Source organism: Podarcis bocagei, assembly GCF_964188305.1.
Source record: "Podarcis bocagei genome assembly, chromosome: 8".
In the NCBI taxonomy this organism is placed as follows: Eukaryota; Metazoa; Chordata; class Lepidosauria; order Squamata; family Lacertidae; genus Podarcis; species Podarcis bocagei.
In genome coordinates this window covers 65,431,533-65,457,318 of record NC_138133.1, presented here as the reverse complement: position 1 = coordinate 65,457,318, position 25,786 = coordinate 65,431,533, and the positions used below count along the sequence as shown (strand labels likewise).

General features: G+C 45.3%; 1 protein-coding gene across 2 annotated transcripts in view; it reads right to left on the bottom strand.

Annotated features, from left to right (window-relative positions):
- The window catches only part of NECAB1 (N-terminal EF-hand calcium binding protein 1), a 53,056-nt gene extending 27,537 nt beyond the window's left edge, over window positions 1–25,519 (bottom strand). The window contains exons 1-5 of one of the 2 annotated variants that reach the window (XM_081204975.1): window positions 24,906–25,519; window positions 22,482–22,506; window positions 15,192–15,300; window positions 5,367–5,392; window positions 4,218–4,315 (exon numbers count right to left, since the gene is read on the bottom strand). In XM_081204975.1, the coding sequence (XP_081061101.1) occupies window positions 4,218–4,315; window positions 5,367–5,392; window positions 15,192–15,300; window positions 22,482–22,506; window positions 24,906–25,016 (369 nt within the window). In that variant the 5' untranslated portion in view covers window positions 25,017–25,519. The remainder of the gene's footprint in view (window positions 1–4,217; window positions 4,316–5,366; window positions 5,393–15,191; window positions 15,301–22,481; window positions 22,507–24,905) is intronic. The other variant, XM_081204974.1, reaches the window with a different exon arrangement.
- Between the last annotated feature and the right edge of the window lie 267 nt (window positions 25,520–25,786).

The following is a 25,786-nucleotide window of genomic DNA, read 5'->3' as shown; positions in this document are numbered from 1 at the left end:
AGGAGGGGAGGGGGGAATGGGGGGCTTCGAGGGGGGGATGGATGTCAGGGGTTTAGGAGCAGAGGCACGGGCAAGGGAGGAAACAGAGAGCGAAGGGGAGGAGGCAGAAGAAAAGATGAGTGATGACGACGACCCGAGATCTCCTAGTCTTTCCAGTGAATCAGAGGATTCACAGAAAGGAGCACCAGTGGCCAGGGCAAGGGGGGCACCCCAGGAAGATAGAGCCAGAAGGGACTCAGGGGGGAGCAGCTGGAAATCGGGACCAGCGTCACCGCCAGGAAGCAGGGAAGAGGAAGGGAGCCAGGGGGGAAGCGCTGGCAGCTCACCACAGGAGGGAGGGCATGAGTCAGGAGTGGCCACACCTCCATCGGGGAGCGAAGAAACGGTTAAGAGGAAGGTGGAAGGTTGGGCGCGCGCGCCAAGTTCAAATGCAGAGGAAGGCGGCGCAGTAAGCAGCCCCGAAAGGGAACCAGGTCCTAAAGCCCGGCGCAAGGAGGCAGGAGGGTCCGGGTCAGCGTCAGAAGAATCCCGGAAGGAAGAAGCCCCGGGGGGTAGAGGGACCCAGAGGAGGACAGTCAGGCGGAAAAGGTGGAGCAAGGCTAGGATATTAAGTTGGTGCACACGGGGCGGAGACTCAGACGGAGCTTCGCCGATCTAGCTACTAGACGTAGAGTTTGCGCGCAGCAGCGTGAGAATGGAAACTGTAATTCAATAAAGACTTTTACTCAATGATCGCTGGCTAGCGTGATCCTCTGTGAGCTAGGATCTTCAAGCAGCTCTGACACACGCATTACTATTTCTTGTTCTTTCTCCCAGTGACATAACATGAACAACTAGGATCCCTGCTCGATTAAGAAACTGGATCTTCTAAGGTTCTTAATTGCTCAGGGAGCAGATAGCAGGATTTCCTTTGCAGACATTTAAGCCCAGGTATTGCTGCAGGTATGGCAACACACTCAGTGATGTTATACAGTGGTGCCTCGCAAGACGAAATTAATTCGTTCCGCAAGTTTTTTCTTCTTGCGAGTTTTTCGTCTTGCGAAGCACGGTTTTCCATAGGAATGCATTGAAAATCAATTAATGCGTTCCTATGGAAACCGCTTGCCAGGCTGGCGGTGCGGAGAAGGGCTTTTCTCCCCACCGCAAGCCTTCAGGACAGGTATGGGAACAGAGGGGAAGGGGCGCAGCGCTTCTCCTCTGTTCCCGGGGCTTGCGGTGGGAGGAGGGTTTTTCCTCCCCACCGCCAACATTCAGAACAGCATTCTGAATGTTGGCGGTGGGAAGGAAAACCCTCCTCCCACCGCAAGTCTTCAGGACAGCCATCCGAAGGCTGGCGCGGGGAAGGCTGCTCCGAAGGCTGGCGGCGGGAGGAGGGCTCCCCGCCCCACCGCCAGCCTTCGGAAGGCTGCCCCGAAGGCTGGCGGCGGGAGGAGGGCTCTCTGCCCCACCGCCAGCCTTCGGAAGGCTGCCCCGAAGGCTGGCGGCGGGAGGAGGGCTCTCTGCCCCACCGCCAGCCTTCGGAAGGCTGCCCCGAAGGCTGGCGGCGGGAGGAGAGCCCTCCTCCCACCACCAGCCTTCGGAGGAGGTCCGAGGACAGTGGGGAAGACGCGCTGCGCTTCCCCGCTGTCCCGGAGATTTCCCTATGGGCTTTCGTCTTGCGAAGGAAGCCCATAGGGAAATTCGTTTTGCGAAGCGCCTCCAAAACGGAAAACCCTTTCGTCTAGCGGGTTTTCCGTCTTGCGAGGCGTTCGTCTTGCGGGGCACCACTGTAACTGAGTAATAAAATCAATAAGGGATATAAAAGGATATACATTGTTTTATTACTATGGGGGGGGGGCAGAGCTCTTTGAACAAGGCAATGGCAGTTTTATTCCCTACTTGACTTCAGGGTTTTGCTGTTTTCAACCAATACTGAGCTGGTGTTCGCTGACCACATTGTTTGTCCATTTGTTCTCTCTCTCTCTCTCTCTCTCTCTCTCTCTCTCTCTCTCTCTCTCTCTCTCTCAAACCCCCTCACCCCTCATGTACTTGGTTACCCTGGATACCAAAGATGAATGATTTATCCAGGGACCCAGTTCAGAAATTCTCGTCAAGTAAAAAACACCAACTGACCAAGGCCTCTATGGCTTTGGAGAGTCTTGTTTTCCGAAGGAATAGATCTAAAATTCTTTGTTGATCTGCCTCTAAGTTGCACTGCTGAAGTCTTCTGCTGCACAACGAGATTTACATTTGTTTCCAGGGCACCCTTGGGAAACAGCGAGCCAATCGCCCGGAAAAGTGTGCCCCATGTTTGATCTTGCAAGATGCTGGGTGTAGGTGTGTTGCATCGCTAAAGACCTTGGGGGCAATTGGGTCCCGCTTCTCAACAATCAAATTGCTTGACCTAGGCAGTCAATAACAGGAGCATAGGGAATTGCTTGATACAGAGTCAGACCAGTGGTCTATCTAGTTCCAGAGTGTCTGGTGCACAGACTGGCAGTAGGTCTCAGACAGGGGTCTTTCCCAGCCCCATTCTGGGAATGTCATGGATTGAAGGTAGGCACTTTTGCGGGTGGCGCTGTGGTCTAAACCACTGAGCCTCTTGGGCTTGCCAATCAGAAGGTTGGCGGTTCGAATCCCCGCAACAGGGTGAGCTCCCGTTGCTCTGTCCCAGCTCCTGCCAACCTAGCAGTTTGAAAGCACTTCAAAGTGCAAGTAGATAAATAGTTATCACTGCGGTGGGAAAGTAAACAGTGTTTCCGCACACTCTGGTTTCCATCACGGTGTTCCGTTGCACCAGAAGCGGTTTAGTCATGCTGGCCACATGACCAGGAAAGCTGTCTGTGGACAAACGCCGGCTCCCTCGGCCTGAAAGCAAGAGGATTGCCACACTCCATAGTCGCCTTTGACTGGACTTAACTGTCCAGGGGTCATTTACCTTTACCTTTTTTTACCTTACTTTTGCATGCGGTGCATGTGCTTTACCACTGAAAAACAGAAATGGGTGTTCTGGCAGATCTTTCTAGGAGATAAATGTTTGGAAAACAACCTAAAGTTGCCATCCATATCCTTTGACATTCCAATGTAATTTCAAATACTTTCTGGATATTACCTTGCTGAATTACATCAAAGGTTCATCTCTAGCCAATAACCAGGCAGATGTATAGAATTCCAAAAAGAGGACAAGATGGACATCCTTAATATATCTCTGCTAGCTGTAAAAACCTCATCTGTTGCCACCCGCTAATTTGATACAGTTCTTTGGATGCACTGGCTAAAAACATCTCTCATTTTTACAAATCGAATCATTGACCAAACTTATGAAAACAGTTGTCTGCATACGGATTTATCAATAACTCTGCAAATGGGTGAAGAAAACACCTGGGAAAATCCGACAACAATCTAGAACCCCTCCTCTAGATCGGTGTAATTTGCAACATGCTCTTGGCATCAAAACAGGACATTCATGGTGGGGTTTATTCTGCTTTAGTTTGTGCTGTGATGCTTCTGGAGGGGCTACTGTGCAACAAAAGGGGGACAAAAATTAACCAGAACCTTTGCGGCATAAAAAAGTTACGGGATTTGAACAGGATGTTATGGGATATGCACTGATTGAAATTGAAGCCTCCCAAAACCTTTGCAGGCACTAAGAGTATTGAAATTGAAAGTGTGTGTGTCCACTCCAATAGACTCATCCCTTTACTAGGGACTGAGCCTTTAGGGTGGCCTGTGGAACTCCCTACCAATAGGAATCACCCTTGTCGTCTTCTTTTTTGAAGTCTTCTGAAAACTGTGTTGTTTAGACAGGCCTGGGCAATATGATTTTGTTCTTTTTAACCAACCAGTAATTACTGATGTTTTAAACTGATATTATTATAATCTTGCATGTTGTACACCACCATATTATAATACAGTGGTACCTTGGTTCTTGAACATAATCCATTCCGAAAGTCTGTTCGACTCCCAAAATGTTTAAAAACCAAGGCACAGCTTCCGATTGGCTGCAGGAGCGTCCTGCACTCAAGCAGAAGCCACGTCGGACGTTCAGCTTCCGAAAAACATTTGGAAACCGGAACACTTACTTCTGATTTGTTTGTCAACTAAGCCTTTCGAGAACCAAGGTTCCACTGTATTATGAAAGTGTGGGGGTGATAGATAGATAGACAGACAGATAAACAGATAGACAGACAGACAGACACTATGTGTTGCAGAAGAACAGGAATAAAACTTCCTCCTACTTTCTTTGTGGAGTCCATTGCCTTCAGTATGGATAGATTGAGGTCTTCCAAAGCAGACAGCACATTTTCATACTCTCCCAAGTGTTGGGAAAAATATTCTAAAAGAAACAGAAATTCACAGCTCAAGCAAAGGAGGAAAGATCAAGGAATTATTCTAATTTTTTAATATATTTTTAAAAATAGGAATCAAATACATATATAGAGAGAACAAGAAGAATAAGGATCTAAACTCCGGTGGAAGGCTCCTTTCCCATTAGAATGGGGGGTTAGTTTGCTAACAGCCTGATGCTTCATGACACATGGTACAGCTTCTGGCTATGCTGTGCTGTATTTTAACTTCTATGTACGCAATCGGAAAGGTACAATAGATTGTTGAAGCAAAGGGGACATGAAAAGGAAAGCAGCACAAAAAAATGGGCAAAAATGTCAAGAAAGAACATGAACCTCCTCAAGTAAGAACGTCAGATTCTAACACCAGCCCTAGCAAGTGGCTATTGAGATGGTACTATAGAACCCTCTTTGTGTAGATACATTACATACACACGTAATTCAGAAACTGTGACAAAAGGAAATAATCACGGGGTGAACATCATTCTAGGGCTTCTTGTAAGGCGTCTGAAATACCTCACACAATATCACATGACCCTCGCCTTTTTATCAACTCTCAAAGCAAGATGTAAGGAGACTCACAAAGCATAGGAAATCACAGACAGCTTCCCTAGGGAGTCTCCCCCTCAAAGATTGGGGGGGGGGAATCTTGGCAGAGAATCTACACATTAAACAATCCAGAGTTGGGGGAGTGGGGAGATTGGAGAAAAGGGGCAGGATCACTTAAAGGCAGCATTTGCCTTATTCCCCCCACCCAAAGCAAAAGAGGGATACATTTTAAGTTAATATCCTAGAGAGGGGAAAAAGAAATTTAGAATAAAAGACATACAAGAGGTGCATGTAATTCTGCACATTTATCTAGTCTCATTAGTGGTAATGGTTTATTGATTACCTTCCCTAGGAGTTCTGCACAGCTGCATTTTACATAATTAGCTGGTGTGATTAAAAAGGAGCCACTTTGGCTACAGAGCTCTTTTGTTTAGCTCCACCTGTCCATGACACATCCAGAACGGAAGGGTTTGGGAGTAAAAATTAACTTACCGAAAAGCTCTTCTGTGTCAAGGTTGCTGTAAAAAGAAGAAGATCATAAAACGAGTGCTGTAATTGCTATTGTGTGCATCCTGTTGCTGTTTAAATGTTAAGCCCAACCACCCTGAAGGCTACATTTATCACCCTGAAGGCTACATTTATTTATTTATATAAACATTTTATACCATTTCATATAGTAAAAAACTTCTAAGTAGTTTACTTGAAACAATTTTTTTAAAAACCAATCAAAACCTTTCCATAAAATTACCTAAAAATCTGATTGAAAGAGAACAGGATATTGCAAACAAAACTGTGCCAATAAAATAAAATAAAATAAAAAAATTACAAATCAATGAGAGCTTGGTCATTATTGTAGTCCCTTAAATAATCTATGGGAAGGCATTCCAGAGGGCGAGGTTTCCTTCCATGTTGTCTCTTTGGGGTATCTTAAAAATTGGCTTGGTCCGAAATGGGGAAGGTGGCCCCAAGTTCTACAGGCCTTAAATGTTAACCACAAAACCCTGAACTTGGCTTGGTAACTAATAGGCAGCCAATGCAGATCTTTCAACATTGGCATAATAGGTGTAAAGCTGGTGTCCCACTTTGCATCCTAAGCAGCTACCACTTCCAAACCAGGCACAAGGGTAGCTCCACAAACAGTGCATTACAGTAGTCCAATTGGGAGACTACCACTGTATGGACCACTATGGCAAGGCTAATGGAAAGCTCACCATTTCTGAGATGTTCCATGCAATAGCAAGGTCATCCAGAAGTTATTTAACACTCTGCATTTCACTGGCACGTTTGAGTATGTTGTATTTCATAATCTGTAACCCGCCTTTTTGCCTGGAAAAGTTCAGTGAGCCAGTGCATCAAGTATAAATATCATGATTAGTTTTTAAGTGGAGGGTGGGAATTTTTCCTGAGCCAGTACTTAATTCCTGCCATTTGGAGGTGCAAAGATTCCATTCTGCATGGAAGTTGCGTTGTCCGACCCGTAAGTTTGTTCTCTCCAATTGAGTGCTTGTATTGAGATGTAGCTCAGTTGTTCTCCGTGCCTTCATAACAAATGCACGAAATGAAATTCACTACAGAATGGAGCAGTTGTGAATAACAAATCACGATGACAATGATTGTCATCGTTTCCCTCAACAGATCCATCCACAAGCCTGGAACACAATTTGCTTCCTTGCGTAAGAGAATTATTCGAGTCGGAGAATGGCTGTGCAGCTGGGAACACAGGCACCAGATCCGTTTATTCAACTCTCTGAATGGTGCTCATAAGAGCCGTCAGCAACTCACAAGATGCTGTTGTGAGGAACATAAAGGGGAAACTCTTGAACAGGGATTATAGTGTTGTGGGCTTTTGGAAACTTGTAGATTGAGCACCATTTTGTTGGGCCCTGTTGGGATAAGGCTTGGCAGGCCCTGGAGGAAGAAGAGGAAGAAATGGGGACTAAATGGTGGGAACCTGGGTAGGAGGAGAAGAAGGCATCTCTCCTTTTTCTGTCCCAACTCCAATCACTTTAGAAAGGGGAGCAGGGATGCTGTCTCTCTGACCTTCCTGCAGAGAGGAGAATTTCACTGGAAGCAGAGGAAGGCCAAAGAGGAAGCAGCAGTGACTAAACATGAGGGCATTGTCACCAAGAAGCAGGGGCCGCCTTCAGAGATAAGAGCAGGCCCCCCTGCCCCAACACAGAATGCACTTGCTATCTCAGCATTCCTGCAATGTGAGAGTGTGAGCATGCCAAGCCTCATCTTTAGATCTTGGCGGGAGGAGCGGGGAAACTTGTTGGGACATCCTTGTCATTTCCAGCTAGTTCTAAACCTCTTCCCCTGCTCCCAAACTGAATCCTGAGCATCATGTCTGCTGGCAAGCCTGTACCGATACTGGCTGAATAAAGATTTCTTTCTTACTTCCAAGTAAGTGTATTTGTTTTGAGTAGGAGCTGGAACGCTATGCAGCTTCAAGGGGACCTTGCATGGACACATTGCCACCTCCATCTCACCCCCACCCCCTTAGTTTATAAATGTAAAAATAGAGCATGTGATATATGCATACGTATTAATATGGTACCCACGAACCAATAAGAAGAAGAAGAGAAGAGGAGTTTGGATTTGATATCCCACTTTATCACTACCCGAAGGAGTCTCGAAGCAGCTAACATTCTTCCTTTCCCTTCTTCCCCCACAACAAGCACTCTGTGAGGTGAGTGGGGCTGAGAGATTTCAGAGAAGTGTGACTGGCCCAAGGTCACCCAGCAGCTGCATGTGGAGGAGCAGGGAAGCGAACCCAGTTCACCAGATTACGAGTCTACCGCTCTTAACCACCACACCACACTGGCTCTCAATAATTCTTCTACTAAGACAAATTCACTTGTCCCCACCCCCAGTTATACACCAAATATTAAACGCATCGGTGTGCCCTTGCCTGTGTCCTATTTGCATTCAACATACAGCTGTATGTGGAAAGGTACCTCCTGAAGATGCTATGCTTAATGTGAGCATGTCAACACTGCATGCAGGGTCAGCAACAGCCCTGATTTCCTCTCCATACATTTGCTATGTTTGAGTCCTGATCCCCACCACACAGATATGTGATAGCTCAAGCAAAGGGGAAGTCAATAGTTCCTGGGTTCCAAGTTGACAGGGAACCTTGGAGATGGACCAAGTTATGGGTTTCAGTACCATGGTTAGTGATCCCGCAGCTGAGGCAGAACATACAAGTTGCCTCAGCGGTGACCTGGAGCAACTGCCCTATATTTATGGCTTGAGCTAGGTGTTAATTGACTAGAGGCCTCAGCCCATTCATGCTGTTATCAGGTAAGTTAAAGTTCTGGAATGTTCTTCTGTAGCCATTGCCTTATTCTAGGTTTCAAGCTGTGGGGATATCACCTGATCCTCAGAGTCTGCAGAAGTGTGGCAGTGAGGAATAGAGGAGTGGAGGAAACCAAGAATGATTGTCAGCTGCCATATTTCAATCAGCTACCACACAATGATATTCCTGAGACTTCAGGAATGAGAATGCAACCTTTTCTTCTTGTTTTACAAGTTTTTGGCACCTCCTCATTTTGTAGCGTTGCTGAATGCTCCCGTCTTTTTCCCTGACACCATTTCCCTGAGGATCCCATTATTAAAACAATTCCTAGGTAGGCGCAGGAGCAAGAACATTTGCTTCTGTAATGAGGTTTTTCAAACTGCACTCTCGCTATCTATTAACTGTTAGAAGAACGCTTCCTCAACAGAAGTCTAAGTTCAAAACGATTTAAATGACAATTATTCCGGTGTTTTAGAAAATACTGGCAGCCTAAAAATGTGCCCACATGAAGCACCCAAATTTATAGTTCAGTCCTTCCTAACAAGCCAATGCGATGGCAGACCACCCCTACAGCAGGACCTCTGAAAGAAATGGCAAGTAACTTGGAGAAAGTAGGTGTGTGTGAATATGCTTGACCAAAAGGGGAATAAATTTCCAGAGACTGACAGAAATGATATTCCTGCTTTCGGAAATGTTGGACCTAGGTTACTGAGGAGGCATATGAAATGTCCCTGGGGAGGAGTGAGATTGCTTCCAGATTGTCAGTATTTTGCAGGGGAAATTCAAGCACAAATTGGAACTCTAGGTTATGCGATTAAAGCACTGTTGCAACAAATAGACTTTACTTTTCTTTTTAGTGGTTTTTTTTTGCTGTTAGGAAAGTGATAGGGAAACACACTGAAAAGTGTGAGATGAACCAATGATTAATGGGAAGCTGTGTAAACACTGCACCAGCAAATCAAGATGAATGATAATTTGTCATAACGTCTCTGCAAACAAGTCAGAATTGGTGCTCAATAAAGATCGGATATAGTCCAGCGCAACATGGGTCTCAAACACATGACCCTGAGATTAAGATTTTCATGCTGTACTAATTGAGCTATTCCAGCATTGCTATTCTGTAGGCATGCTGGAAAAGCAGAGACATCACCTTGCCAACAAAGGTCCGTATAGTTAAAGCCATGGTTTTCCCAGTAGTGATGTATGGAAGTGAGAGCTGGACCATAAAGCAGGCTGATCGCTGAAGAATTGATGCTTTTGAATTATGGTGCTGGAGGAGACTCTTGAGAGTCCCATGGACTGCAAGAAGATCAAACCGATCCATTTTTAAGGAAATCAGCCCTGAGTGCTCACTGGAAGGACAGATCCTGAAGCTGAGGCTCCAATACTTTGGCCACCTCATGAGAAGAGAAGACTCCCTGGAAAAAACCTTGATGTTGGGAACGATGGAGGGCACAAGGAGAAGGGGACGACAGAGGACGAGATGGCTGGATGGTGTTCTCGAAGCTACCAGCATGAGTTTGACCAAACTGTGGGAGGCAGTGGAAGACAGGAGGGCCTGGTGTGCTCTAGTCCATGGGGTCACAAAGAGTCAGACTCGACTAAATGACTAAACAACAAGGCATGCTGGATCTGGAACCTCCCCGAACCCAAATTGATTTGATGCTGGCTTCACCCTTGTCAATCACAACTCTTCCAGAACACATCTTAAAAACTGTCCACTTGAGCACATGCTTTGCCTGGAGGATCTATGCCGCCTCTCCTAAATTATGGACCTCATGCATCCCCCCAGCAAGCTGAAGGATGCCTTGCACTATGGAAGATGCTGGAACTAAGAATTATGCAATTTTATCCACCTGGAAACTAGTGTCGAGACATCTGGATATGCTTTCGTAATTTGCTCTTTGGGCAGTGACAACACAATGTGAAGACTATGGCTCATGTCACTGCTTTTAAGACGTACACATTTAACTTTTTAATGGAGATAACTATGAACTGAATGCGTTTGCTTGTAACAAATTCCAGGGAGCCGGAGCCAACTATGGATTTACTGCTGCCGTTTATAAGATGCTGCTGTCTGCAACAAAGCAGCAGAAGTAACAGCCTATCATCAGGCTGACTGGCTGGTTACGGTTAAAAAAACACAATTGAAACGTAACATTATAGAACAAGTCCTCCTTTCTTTATCTATCTTTAGAACCCTGGTATTCTCCTGCCTGTTATCCTAATGAGCACTTAAGCCAACACAACAGGAAAATAACAACGATAAGCTTTGGATTTAACATGTCTGGGGATTTAGGCAACAAGCTATTAACAAATAAATAAAAAACAGGATTCATACAGTTATTATCACATTGCCCTCAGAGTCTGGGGAAAACCTAAGATCCTCAAAGCAGAAGCGCTGCCTTGGGGGAATAAATTTGACCGTACAACTAATGTGCAAACACTGTGCATCTTATGTAGTGTGAACGGTTCATCTGCAAAGATCCTAACATTACCTCTAGAACTAGCTGAAAGACTATTAAACAGACCTCGGGGAGCTCTTACAGCTTAATGCATGCCTGAGGCCACCTGGCACGTTCCGCCAGAGGCATCCAGCCTCCCCCTCTAGCAGTTTACAGGCATTCTAGGTGTGCTAAATGAACACATATTGGGGCATATGGGCAGTGCCGGATTCATGTATAAGCTAAACAAGCTATAGCTTATGGCGCTAGTCTCTTGGGGGCCCCCAAAAAATTTAAAGGAAAAAACCACTGGATGTACATTTCCAAAATATAAGATAAAAAACAAATAAAATAAAATCTACACACAGCAACCGTGTTTTGTGTTGTGTAGGCTCCTATTTGTTATGTGCAAATGGCTTTCAACACCTATTAGGTCCATAAATTACCATGTAGCATATATTCAAGACAAAAAACAGTGAGAATTTGTTGTTGACAAAGAACAGCTGGACATATAAAGAGCCCCATTACCTTCAGTAACTTAGGGCCTCATCAAACCTAAATCTGGCCCTGCAAATGGGTATTAAATGGAATATCTGTAGATAGGTCATGTGCAAATCTAAGGTGCCGTGCACATTTACGCTTGCCCAGGGGAAACTGCTGTTTACTGCTAAAATGGAATGAAGTATGTCGGGTTTTCTGCAGTTTGTTCTGACTGAGTGGTAAACAGCGGGTTTTCCTGGGGAATGCGGTGGGGCAAACGGAAAACCACTCAGACCCATGCCTAGAAAGCACGGGACAAGCAGAAGTGTGGACAACCCCCCAAACACAAGAGAATTTGGATTATGTGGAGACTGTTGTCCAGTTATGCAGCTGTAAGCACGAGTGCTGTTTGCTGACATTCTAATGAATATGTGCCGGTTGGGAGTAGGGTGGCCATTTGCAATTCATCATCAAAAGAAAAAGAGGATACATAAAATTCACATACAGTGGTACCTCGGGGGTTACATACGCTTCAGGTTACATACGCTTCAGGTTACAGACTCCGCTAACCCAGAAATAGTGCTTCAGATTAAGAACTTTGCTTCACGATGAGAACAGAAATCGTGCTCCGGCGGTGTGGCGGCAGCAGGAGGCCCCATTAGCTGAAGTGCTGCTTCAGGTTAAGAACAGTTTCAGGTTAAGAACAGACCCCCGGAACGAATTAAGTACTTAACCCGAGGTACCACTGTATTCTCTCAAATTTCAGCAGCGCCCTGCACAACACTAAAATTCAGCACTCCCCCACCCCTCGCACTCTGTTCTACAGCATTGTTTTGGCACCCCATGCAGTGGGGCACCCAGTGTGACCACACTGGTCACATTACCCTAAAACTGACTCTGGTGTAAGGGTGCACATTTTAAAGTAATGCCTATAATTTGGACAGAGATACAATACACCTCGCCATAGTAGAGAAGCACACCCTCCAACATTTCTTAAGTAAAAATCAGGATATCTTATTCAACAATAATAATTTTACTATTTATACCCTAGTCATCTGACTGGGTTGCCCCAGCCACGCTGAGAGGCTTCCATGATATATAAAAACACAATAAACATTAAAAAGCTTCCCTACACAGGGCTGTCTTCAGATGGCTTGGGGTCACATTTTACTATTTATACTCTCCAACATTCCTCTGATGAAAATAGGGACGCTGGTGGCACTGTGGGTTAAACCACAGAGCCTTGGGCTTGCCAATCAGAAGGTCGGCAGTTCGAATCCTCACGACAGGGTGAGCTCCCGTTGTTCGGTCCCAGCTCCTGCCAACCTAGCAGTTCGAAAGCATGCAGTGCAAGTAGATAAATAGGTTCTGCTCCGGCGGGAAGATAAACGGCTGTGCGCTGCTCTGGTTTGCCAGAAGTGGCTTGGTCATGCTGGCCACATGACCCGGAAGCTGTCTGTGGACAAACACCGGCTCCCTCGGCCAATGAAGTGAGATGAGTGCCGCAACCCCAGAGTCGTCCATGACTGGACCTAATGGTCAGGGGTCCCTTTACCTTTACCATACCTGCCAATATTTCTCCGGTGAAAATTGGGACGTTCTGGGATCAAATCAGAAACGGGGATGCCTTCTGTAAATCTGGGACTGTCCCTGGAAAATAGGGACACTTTGAGGGTCTGGGGCAGCCTGTGAGCAGGTGACCTGTGTTTTCCTGTGTGTGCTGGGGCTGCTGTCCAACCACTAACTGGTGATGAGGAACCTCATAGCCCCGTGCTCCCCTTCTTTATCCTCAAACCAGATTTGGACCAGATAGAGCACTCCTTCAAACAGAGGGCTGTCCCCCTAGAGAAAAACCTGTTGGCATGATGAGACAACAGTGACACCTCCCTCTCTCCCATTCACTGAATGCACAGGGCTATGGTGTGGTGGTTGAAGTGTCAAAACTCCTCGCCATGTGTAGAGAGGACCCATCCTGTGAGTTTACAAACTAGTCCTTTTTCTGATAGGGTAAAAACAGTCCCCCGCTGTTTCACAAAGGAATGATGGGGTGGCAAGGTTCAAGGCCACAGCTGGTGTTAATCAGAGTAATCAGTAAAGCTTGGTAAAGGTAGCTGCAGATTTGATGCAAGGCCTCCATACACCAGCTGAGCCCAGAGCCTCTAATTGTAATTTTGAATCGTCTTAAAGCGGAATTTTGAGCCCTGTTCCAGCAAACGGCAGGGCGGAACTTGAGGGTCGATCTTCCCAATTTGCATATTCTTCGCTTTCGCCTTTCACTGGGCTACAGATAAGATATACCAGCAGAGCAGCTCTTTTGCTTCTGTCTAAAGCTCAGAATCGACTTCTGCAGCAGCTCTAAATATTAAGTAGGCAATTGTTTCTTTTAGCTCATGATTGAACATGTTCTCCTCTGAACTGAAACACAGATATTCAAGGTGAAATAGTGCAATTGGCATGACTTTCCCAGTAACTGCATCACGACATACTGTGGTATAAATAATGCTGTGTTCTAAACTGCAACCCACTCTGGGACCTTAAGAGTGGCGGGTGGATCATAAATCAAAGGAATAATGTAAGAATGCAGTTTCTGGGGAAATCATACACCAATGCAAGGCAGAGGAGCCAAGCCAGAAGAAAAGGGAGCAAACCTGGTTGGCTTCAGAAGGAAGGAAGAAAATGATATACAGGCGCAACGTACACAGGTTAATACATTAGCAGGGTTTTAAGAATACTTGTCATTTTATTATGAAGGGACAATAAGTAATTCAAATGGTTGAAATTTTACAATGGACATGTAGTATCTTGATATACAATGGAACCAAGGAAGGGAATAGGGGGAAGTCAATTTGTTTTGTTTGGATTCTTTTTTTATTATTGCTGTTTGTTTTATTTTTGTTACTATTGGAAAATTAATAAAATGTTATTTTAAAAAATGCTTCCTAATATTAATGACATAGCCCAGTTCTATGCATGTTTACTCAGCAGCAAACCCCACAGAGTTCAAGGGGACTTTCCCCAAGTAAGTATACAGGACTGAGGCTCTTTGCAATCACTGGTCAAAGTGATGTATTATCATTTGCATTGAACAAACTGGAAATCAAGAATGACCAATAGCAACTTGCCCAAGGCTACTCACTGAGACATAGGCTATGATGGCACCTGAACTCACATCTCCTAGGCTCAGGCTCAACATCCTATCCAGAAAAACTGGCCTTTCTAATCAAAGACACTAAGGATCAGCCTGGCGATGTGTGACATTCTAAGCACTGAGCTATGGTCATGCCTCTTTTCAAGCAGATGTAGAATATGGATGGGGAACCTGTAATATTCTTAAGTGGGTCCCTATTCACATGGCTGCACACCTTCCATGGACCACAGGAGAACAGCAGAATGCCTACTTTATAAAACTGGAACTACCTCTGAGGCCAGCTTACATAGAACAGGCAGAGGGCTGAAACACAAATAATATACAGGGTCATGGTGCTCTACCATTGAGTTATGATGAGCCTTCCTTCTCAAAAGAGGCAAAATAAATAATAATATATTTATACCACGCCCATCTGACTGGGTTTCCCCAGCCATTCTGGGCAGCTCCCCCCAAAAATGATGATGATGATGTGATAAAACATCAAACATTAAAAAATCCCCTAAACAGGGCTGCCTTCAGATGTCTTCTAAAAGTCAGATAGTTGTTTATTTCCTTGACATCTGATGGAAGGGCGTTCCACAGGGTGGGCACCACTACCAAGAAGGCCCTCTGCCTAGTTCCCTGTAACCTCATTTCTTGCAGTGAGGGAACCGCCAGAAGGCCCTCGGAGCTGGATCTCAGTGTCCAGGCTGAACATTGGGGGTGGAAAAAAACAAACTGGGAGTTACAAGGGAGATGAATTACCCATTTGTTGTTATTTTTGTAGCATCTTGTTTAGAAATACAGAATGCAGGCCATGGGCACCAAACAGGGTATATATAGGCTGCTGTTCCATGGCATTTCATATGCTATTCGTAAAGCTGCAGTTTCCCCAGGAAAATTCATATTGCACAACCATACTGCCTTTCTAAAGGCTGCCCATATGACTTTTAAATAACATTACCCACTCTGTATTGTGCGTGTCGATGGTGTGAAACAACTCGTGCAGTTCCTCTCTGCTCAGGATTCCGTCAGCGAAGTAAGCTTTGAATTCATCAAAGGACAGTTTGCCATCATCTGAAATCAAAGACGCAGAAGGAAAATTGGTTGCACAGATGGCTGGTTTTTCCCTTGAAAATCAAATTGATTCTAGGAAGGTGTTTCTTTAAACAACAACAAGTTTTCTCATTTTTAATCTCTGCGTAGAGCTGAGCTCTAATACTAAAGGGGGGGAAAGAGGAAGCAAGAGAGTTAACAAGACCAATGATCAATAGATAAGCACAACAGCAGGCTACTTCATGTCTTTCCTTAGGGAAACACTTTGGTTTTGTTTGTTTTTTTAATGTATTTTTATTAAAGATTTTCTTGATTTACAAAAGTATGTGCAATGTCTCTCTCTCGTATTTTTCCCATGTAACATTTTTACAAATCACTTTCATTTGTTGAGACATTAGGAAGAAAAGGGGGAAAGGGGTGGGGTCGGGTGGCGATGTTTCTATTTTACTTACTATACGTAGGGTTTGGTGTCAGCGTTGCTTGTTCTGGTTTTCTGCTGTTCACTTGTGTTCCTTTGGTGGTGAGAGAGGTTGGGGTTGGCCTAGGGTGTGGTTGTTCATTTGTGGTTGGCTGTGGTGGTCTTCGTTTTCGTGTGTGAGTGGGGTGGGTGTTTTGGTTCAAGTTAGCCATATTGATTTGTATGCTGTTGGTGGATTTTTGTCATTGTCTTGTTGGGCTGTGTATGTGATAAAGGGGAGCCATACTGGGGTGAAGGCATCTTCTTCTATTTGTCCCCGTGTCAGTTTCAGTTTATTGGTTAATTTTTCTAGTAAGGCTGTTTCCAATATTATCTAAGCATCAGTGTTTGGTATCTTGGTGGCATCAGAAAGAAGGCAGAAATATAAGCAGCCTGAGGCTGGAATTGAAATGTGGGTGTTTAAAAAGCAATATATCAAAGTTAGCCCCAAACTAGAGATTTTTGTTTGAGGATACACCCACTTCATGTCAATCCAGCCAAGACGAGTGATGAATCTTGGTGAAATGTTTTACCCAAAGCTTCAAACTTGTTAATCACCAAGGGCCGATCTTCTCAAGGCTGGAACCCCCACCACTCCAGTAATATTTGAATGGTGCCAATTCTCATGTACAACTATTCCCAGGACAATGCAGAGCTGGTACATGAACTTCTCACCCGACACACTGCTGTTCCCACATGATTTAAATGGGACCTGAGCACAGGAAAGCAGAAACCCCTCCTGTAACTGGAGGGGAGGGTATGAACCTGGCCTGGTGCGCGCTGGGCCATCAGTCCTTCCTTGCCCCCAGAATCTGGTCAACCAAAACTCCTGGACCTGGCTCGCCAAATTGTTATAAGAAAAAAACTGCTCCTTTTACCAAGAGCCTGTATAGCAGGGGTCGGCAAGGTTTACCGGCCATGAGACGGATCACTCCCACAGAGATTGTCCATGGGCTGGACTGGTGCAGCGCAACGCTGGAAATTGCATCTGCGCATGTCCACAGCGCTGGAAATTGCTTCTGCACATGCCCAGAGGCCAAAAATCGTGCCTGTGCAGAAGCAATTTTCGGCGTCTGGACATGTGCAGATGCCATTTCCAGTATCTGCATGTGCACAGAAGCAATTTCTGACACCACTCGGCGAGTCCCCGCGCTGCGCAACTTTAGTGAGCGGGCGGCTTGGTTCGGGGTAGCTCGTGGGCCACATCCGGCCCATGGGCTGCACGTTGCCGACCCCTGCTGTATAGAGTCATTATGTAGGTTCCCTATCAGCAGAAGAAAATAACAGAGGCCAACCAGAGAATATTGAGAAGCAAAGCAGCTAGTAAGCCTGATCTTTATTAAACTGTTTCAACAGGGTGCTCACACCCCTATGCAGGAGGGAGGAGGAACCCAGAATATTGGTGTGCAAACTCTTATATAGACTTTTGAAATTCCCACCCTGTGGCTCAAGGCCACCCCCCTATACATCATATATACATCACTGAAGGGGTGGTCTACAGCAGAAATCCTGTTTCATAACAGAACCACACGTAAAAAAGGTTACGTGAGGAAGAAGAAAACCGTTTCCGTCTGTCGCTACAGGAAGTGTGCCGCAAAGCTGCTATTATTTGAAGGAGTGTGGTCATACTGGTTCATACTTTGCTGGGAATGTCTAAGCATGCCAGAGTTGCAGAACATGGCTGCCGATTCCTCCACATTAGACCCCAGATATCTCCCAATGTGTGCTGCTTCTTCATGATTTTTAACCCAACAACTATGGTTTCCTGCACAATTGTGCAAAACAGTGGGCTGATTTCTGGAGGTTATATGCAAGGTTGAGGGTGTGCACAGCCCTGTGGTTCCTACACCATTACAAGTTAAAAACCAACCTGAAGGGGTGCTAATTACTGAGTTGGCTTTGTAAACAACAGAGCCCAAACTTGCACACAATCAAGCACAGTATCTTCCTAAGCTTGTTTGTAGCAATGCAAGATATGAAAAGATATAAAAATTGCACGCCAATATTAAGCACAGTAACATAGCTAAGGGATAATAATCACGAGCTGCTAAATATAATGGCACAATACTTTTGCTTTCTCTTCTCTTTTCGGCAGAACAGTCTTAAACATCAAATTCAGAATCTAAATGTGCCTGTCATTTGGCATCAAATGTGAAACACTGACTGAATGGCAAGAATAAATTTGCCTTGATAGATATGTGATTTTGTAAGTAGCTTGACTTCTACATCCTCCAGGCAACAAGTTCGCTCAGCTCTTAACATACTACTGCATGCCACCCCTTTGAGTGAAGCGAGATTCCAGGGGTACCAGGCATGCTTTACACAGGGTCTGTGGTTCCTTTTGGACAATTAGGCACAGCAGAGACTACAGTGCCTTTCTAATATATGGCTTGCATATATATATATATACACATACACATACACACACACACACAACCTGAAACTTTCAACAGAGAAAGTTCAGCACTTCAATATCCCAAAGAGGGTTCTGTCCCTCTCATTTGCACAGCACTGCTTCCAAGAACTGACACCAGCATCTCTCTCTAGCACATTGTTTCTTAATGCTAAACTGCCATTCTAAAACTCCAGTCCTCCCTCTAAAACTATGGTACTGCCTTTAAAACTACGTCCTTCTGTTCAGGGATGAAGGAAACCCATCCATTTGCAAATGAGATTTGCCTTGTTGTCCTTTGACTTGCCAGTGGCTCAATACCCCAAAGAAAATTAGCTTTCACCCATGTTGATTGCCTAGGATTAAAGGGGGATGGATGGCTGATACTCGATTTAGGAAGATTGCCTAGGTTAATTAACTCTTCATATATGCTTATCGCAGGGGATTAACAGGGGCTAACACACATCTTAAATACACATGAGTCTGGCTATTACTTCCAAGGAAATTAGTTTTGGCACCCCCAAACCTTAATTAAAACCCAGCTGTAAATTTATCGGGAATTTAGGACGTCTTGCACCCCCAGATTCATAACAATATTATAATGCTGGATCAAACATTATATGCAAAACCATGGGAAAACCTAGAAAAATGGGCTTCTTAGGAAAACGCAGAAATTAACAGCCATGCTTAATGAAGGAGAGAGGTTTAGAGAAGATATTAGTGAATGGAATCTGGTAACGCAATGAAGTTAACTCTTTATTCAAGCAAGCTGAAACAGCGCAGGCCTAGTGATCCTAGAATCCTCTTTCCAGTTAAGTCTTGCTGCAGTGAGGTACAGTTGTACCTTGGAAGTCGAATGGAATCCGTTCCGGAAGTCTGTTCAACTTCCAAAACATTTGGAAACCAAAGCACGGCTTCCAACTGGCTGCAGGAAGCTGCGTCGGATATTTGGCTTCCAAAAATAGTTCGCAAACCGAAACGGTCACTTCCGGGTTTGTGGCGTTCAGGAGCCAAAACGTTCAAGAACTAAGCTGTTTGAAAACCAAGGTACGACTGTAGTTGCAAGGACGGATGGTCCCCTCCTTCCCACTGCTCTCTAATGCTCCTCTTCTTGAGGGTCTTTCCCAAGCAGTCACAGACTGCATCTGTTCACAACCACTCTCTACTTTGCCCTCTTTGTGTGTTCTAGGAGACCAGGGAAGAGGGGAGCCGGTCGCAGCACCATCTCTGTTTCCTCTGCTTCTGTCTCTGAGTCTGAACCGCTCTCTGCCACAGCCTCTTCCTGCTCACTAAACCCCGTTACCTCTTCAGCTTCCAACACCTCCTCCTCCCAGTCTGCTCCCTCTTTTCCCTGTCACCACTTATCCTCATCCCACCACCAATCCCCTGACTCTGAGCCTTCTTCCCTTAAGGGTTCCCCAGCCTAGTGCCTCCAAGTGGTTCTGACTCCAGTCAGTCCCTGACAATATGTTTAATGACAAGAGTTCAGAAATGGCAAGCGGTAAGTGGAGGGTGAACTGCTTGTTTGGGGAGGCACTTGTCCCCCAATCCCTTCTGACACCATCTGTGATGGAAGTGGCAGCCCCTATGATGGTAGTCATCTACAGATTTTTGTAACTCCTGGTGGAAGAAGCTGTTCAAGGCTGCCTAGGCAGGCATGTGGAAGTCAGAGGAGGCATAGTCTCCCTGCCCCAAAATATAATAATAATAAAATAATAATAATAATAATAATAATAATAATAATAATAATAATAATAATTTATTATTTATATCCCACCCATCAGGCTGGGCTTCCCAGCTCTGGGCGGCTTCCAACAAAATATTAAAATACAGTAATGCATCAAACATTAAAAACTTCCCTAAACAGGGTTGCCTTCAGATTTCTTCTAAAAGTCTGGTAGTTGTTCTCTTTGACATCTGGTGGGAGGGCATTCCACAGGGCCAGTGGCGTAGCGTGGGTTGTCAGCACCCGGGGCAAGGCAAGTAATTTGCGCCCCCTAACCCGTGGATTTGCGCCCCCTAACCCTAACCCCCAGATGTTGCGCCCGGTGCGGCTGGCCCCCCTGCACCCCCCCAGGCTATGCCACTGCACAGGGCGGGTGCCACTACTGAGGAGGCCCTCTGCCTGGTTTCCTGTAACTTGGCTTCTCACAGCGAGGGAACCACCAGAGGGCCCTCGGCGCTGGACCTCAGTGTCCAGGTAGAACGATGGGGTTGGAGATGCTCCTTCAGATATACTGGACTGAGGCTGCATCATCAAGCACCAAGGCTGCATATGTTATTTTCCAAAGAAGGCTGAAAGCTTCTCCACACCAGATTTCCTGGCTCTCTTGTAGAAACAGTGAAGTAAAAAACAAAACAAAAAACCATCTCTCAACCCAATTTAGGGCTGTCTCCAGGCTCACGGTGGCCACAAGGGAATAGCCCTCACTCAACCCAACCTTGAACTAAACAATGCCCAGGTACCACAAGAAGGGCTTCAGCTAGTTTCTCTCAATGATTTTCAAAGTAGAAGAAAGATGCCAATTTTCTGTCCTCTGATCTTTCCAAAAGTTCACATCTTGAAGACAAGACGAACCATGAAATGAAAGCCTTTGCTGAAATCCCATTTTCTTCAGATGAAAAGTTAACCAAATGCAGTATCATTCCCCCTGGCAACATATCTTTTGAGAAATTATTTCACCCACCTTCCTGATCTCACATACTCTCTTCCTAACGTGTTTCATTAGCATTTTCTCAAGTAGTCATAGAAACCTGTTTAGAGCTCTTTGGAGAATAAACTAAACACTAAAAGGTAATATATATATATATATATATTGTTTTATATGAGAATGGTGTTTATCTCTGGCAGCTTACCCACCAACAATGTGTTCAGTAAAGGAAGATTATATGGACTTTCCCAGCGGGCTGCAGTCTAACACATAAATCCTAACGACAGGGTGTAAAAGTTTTCCTAGGGAAAATAGGAAACTACCTTACATATTGAAGCAGACCAGTAGCTTGATAATACCTACATTGACTGGCAGCAGCTCTCTTGGGTTTCTCTTGGGTGTTGGGGGGGGGAAGGGAGTGTTGAGGGTTGATCACAGGTTTTTTTGGTTTTTTACCATATAAACTCTCTACACATCATGTATTCTCAGTCAACTATGCTGTGCCTTTCCTCAGTTCTTAATTATTGTCTGCCTTTTAGGAATGCAGTTAGAAGGAAATGTAAACACTGCACAGATGTTTCTATGCAGGACCCAGTTTCTATTTGCAATGCAAGATTTCTGTTTAGATCTTGTATTGTGAAAGCGGGAGTAGCAGATCTGGAAGTCAAAACTGAACTTATTGAGGTTACCATATTAAAGCTCTTGGCCCACCCGTTCCGGGACTTTCAACTATAACTAGCACTTAGGTAAGGGTAAAGGGGACCCCTGACCATTACGTCCAGTCGTGACCGACTCTGGGGTTGCGACGCTCATCTCACTTTACTGGCCGAGGGAGCCAATGTACAGCTTCCGGGTCATGTGGCCAGCATGACTAAGCCGCTTCTGGCGAACCAGAGCAGCACACGGAAACGCCGTTTACCTTCCTGCTGGAGCGGTACCTACTTATCTACTTGCAGTTTTTGGCGTGCTTTCAAACTGCTAGGTTGGCAGGAGCAGGGACTGAGCAACAGGAGCTCACCGCGTCACGGGGATTCGAACCGCTGACCTCCTGATCAGCAAGTCCTAGGCTCTGTGGCTTAACCCACAGCGACACCCACGTCCCTTAACTAGCACTTAGCATTAGGTAAATTAAAGCAACTACCTTAGGTTGTGGATGCTAAGGTGAGGAATGTCACTGAGGTGCTAAAAGATGCAGTGTGTCGTGTGGCCTGCCTGGTTCTCTCAGGTGCAGTGAAAGATGCTGTCCTATTATTACCATAGTTGAAGAAAGCATCTTTCTAGAGAGCAACTCTGTTCCCTGCATCTTTTTTAGTCCCAGTCTGAACTGCTCGCCTTTCCACAGACACAAAATTAGTACATTAGGACCTCCAACCTTTATCACCTATGGCAACAAATCACTTGTACTTGTCCACCTATTTTGCATAACAAAACCAGATCTGTTTTGCACATTTGACCAGTCAAACAGTCCTTCTACTGTCCAGAAAGCAGTCTTCCAGTGAGGGAAAAACAAGAACAAACCTGTCTTGCCACCAGCATCCCACAGATAAAACCATCAATGCCACTGTGTGCTACCAATACTACAGAAAGCCCATTTCAGAGCACTCTATAATCCAATGCAAAGAGTCAAACTAAATATCCCAATGGAATCCCTTAGTGCTTTAACACTACATTTCTCTGAAAATAAAGAAGTAATTGGACTTACCATTTTTATCTGCTCTTCTCAGGACCTGCAAAGAAATAAATTCAGGCTTAGTGAATTATACTGATGGTACCTCTCCCCGAAACTCCTAATGACGGCTCCCAACGACTTCATGTAGATGAAGGCCCAAAGGCCCCCTTGGCAAACTGGACGATAGCTGTTCCAACCCAAAGATTATAGTGATTACTGTATCTCAGTACAGGTAATATTTCTGGAGGTAACATTTTCAGTTGGATAAGGGATGGTGAATGTGTTCCAAAGTGCATCCATGCTAAGTGGGGAGTCATTCTCAGTCATGCACAAATTAGCAACTGCATGGAATATGGCTACCAACTTGTACTGGTGGCCACCAACCAAAGATAGCTTGGGAATATTTTGCTCAATGTGAGGCTTGAACCCACGACCATGAAAATAAAAGTCTTGTGTTCTACTGGCTGAGCTATCCCAACGGTATTTGGTACATGATATAATCAACATACAATAGTATTTATTATTTAGCAGGATCTGACCATTAATTGTGTATGGGATTCAACATCTGATGCTTGTCAAAACCTTGTAACCCAACAAAAAAACACTATTTTAAAGGCTTGTTTTCCCTCTGCCAGGCTTAGGACAGCAGCCGCTGCAGCTGAATGTACCTGATGTAATCTTATACCGTCTTAATTTACCAGCTTCTTGTGCACAGGATTTCCCCCTAGATGCCTGATAAATGCCAGCCATCCTTTCTCTACATGCTTACAATATTAATTAAGTTGGCACCTCTGATTGACGAGCTGGACTGGTTCTGTTGCAGATTTTGGTCTCATTTTTGTGCTTCTCTAGATTCGCTTTGTTTCTTACAATGTTTCCTTTTTACATAAATATTTTTTGAGATTTAATTTTAATTAAAATTTAATTTTAATTATATTTTTAAATTTAATATTTTTTTCCCAAAAAATGCATTTATATTCTTTTGTGTGACCTTTGAGGACCTTTTTGGGGTGGAAAATTGATCTATACAATTTAATATCTATTGTATCGCATCATATCACAGCCTATCCAAGTACTAAATGAGATACAGTATAGATGTCCTTCCATTTTCCATGGCAATCAATTAATATTCAAAACCAGTCTGGCTGTCCATAAGAAAGTGACTCAATTAGTAGTTTGAAGTTTTTAATTTCCATTCATATGTCTTTAGCCACTGAAATTAATCAGCACAACTAACTTCGTTTAACCCACATTTATGTTTATTTATTTTTACAAAAGAAAAACGTTAATGCATTAGAGGAAAATAGTATAATTTTGCCTCCTACAAATGATGGTGTGGATTGCATTTTTTTACTTTGATTTGCTCTCCCCATTTGACAGGCTAACTTGCTTCTCTTTCTATGACTGCAATCCTACCCACACTTACCTGGGAGTAAGCCTCACTCAAATGCAAACAGACTTACTTCTGAGTCGATACAAATAAGGTTAGGATTGTGCGATGAGCCCCCCCCCCCCAATTCTTATTTTTATTTACAAGTGTATCAGAACGCCACTTTCTAAGCTGCCTTATCACCCTGCATACTAAAAACAGTAATAAAAAAAATCTCCAAGGAAATTATGCATTGAAGATTCCCGCAATGCCCATCGACGCTATCACAGATCTTTCTTTTTACTACGGGAGTACTATACATATTCGGTAGCAACCTTGAGTAGCAACCGAACAGCAAAACGGTTTTTTTCACCTCCCCATTTATCCTATTAATTTCGGAGGCGTCAGAACAATACAAGATGTGGATGTTTATGATCCCATTCTCCAGTGCTTTTGTAAAGTTTTTTTTTTTTAGTTTTAGTCTGAGGGAGGGGTGTTTAACTGATTCACCTGTGCCATTTCTCAACCCCCCCCCCACCCAGAAACTAGGAACGTAACGAGGAAGAGAAGAAAGGACTTTGTGTTGAGACACCGCGCCTGCGATTTGCCTCCTGTATGGCTCAATTTTGGGGATGCTCAGGGCATCTAAAATGTTGAGGATCAAGATTTTTTAAAAACCCAAAACCATGTTCCAGCATGGTCCCCTGAGAGCTGCCGGACTTTTTACCCTGTTGGGTGGCTCATAAATCTAATCATCATCATCGCTGCATGATAGGCAAACATTCAACAGGTGCAGCTTGCCTCCTCGGTCCGCAGATGCAGCGAGCGGCGGAAGCTTCACCTGTGGATCGTTTGCAGCTCTCGGAGGCGCAGGTAGGAGCCCGGTGGGGAACAGGCGGCCGCCACCCCCCACCCACCCAAACCCCCCTCCATGCTCCCTTCCAGGGAAAACTTTCTGATTTAGATGCATCCATGATCCATCTAAATCCAGAAGATGCTGAAGCTTGGGGGGGTGGGGGTGGAAAGGGGAGATCACCAACCAAGCAAGCGCAACAGCTACAACCCAGAGTGACAGGCGCCCTGCTTACGTCGAGAAAGATGGAGAGTCCTTTGGTCATGGTCAAGGCAGCGCGGAAATCTTCGCAGGCGTCCGCGGTGGAAGGAGACGTTTCCGCGCTACCATCCGCCGCGCCGTCCATGTTGCCGGCTGCCGCGGCGAAAGTGCCGGAGGGCTGGGCTGGGTGGGAGCGGTAGGCGCTGACGGCTCCTCCCTCCGGGCCAAAGGTTCCCCCTCCCCTTGGTCTTTGGGGGCGTCCAGGCCGGGTCGCTGTCTCCGCTGCTCCGCCCTCGACGGGCAGAGGAGCGAAACCAAGGCGTGCTCTCGCTCGCAGCCGTCGGCTTCCCCTCCTCCTTTCCTCCCCTCCGTCTTTGGGGAACTCGGCTGCGTGCTGCTGAATCGCCGCCCAGCGCGTTCTGAACCTTATTCGGTGAAGCAGCCGCGAACGCCTGCGTTCCTGAGCATGTGCAGAGTGCCTTTTCCTAGGGAGTTGTGCAGCAGCGGCGCGCAATACAGCTGCTCGGCGGACGTGGCAGATTTCGGAGGTCTCGCGTTTCCTTAGCAGGATTCGCCCACCCTGGCCAGGATGCTGCTTCCTGCAGCAGCCAATCAGGTGCTTTTGGGAACTCCACAGGTGGGGCTTGAAGGCAGAAATTGCTAGTCGGAGATATACTACCTCCGATCATGGGGGCTCCATAAAGGCTTAGTTCACATTAGAAGTTTAAAATGTAGCCATTCCCGCCCCGCCCGACCCAGCTGCATTTCAAGCCAAATTTGCATGGTGTGTTCACATCAGTGGAGAAGGGGCAAGGATGTCTTCCTTCCCCAACTCATGGGATCTTTTTGGTTCTTTCTCCCTTGCAATCCCTCTACCAAAAAAATACTCATGAAGCTGCCCTCTGCATATGTGAG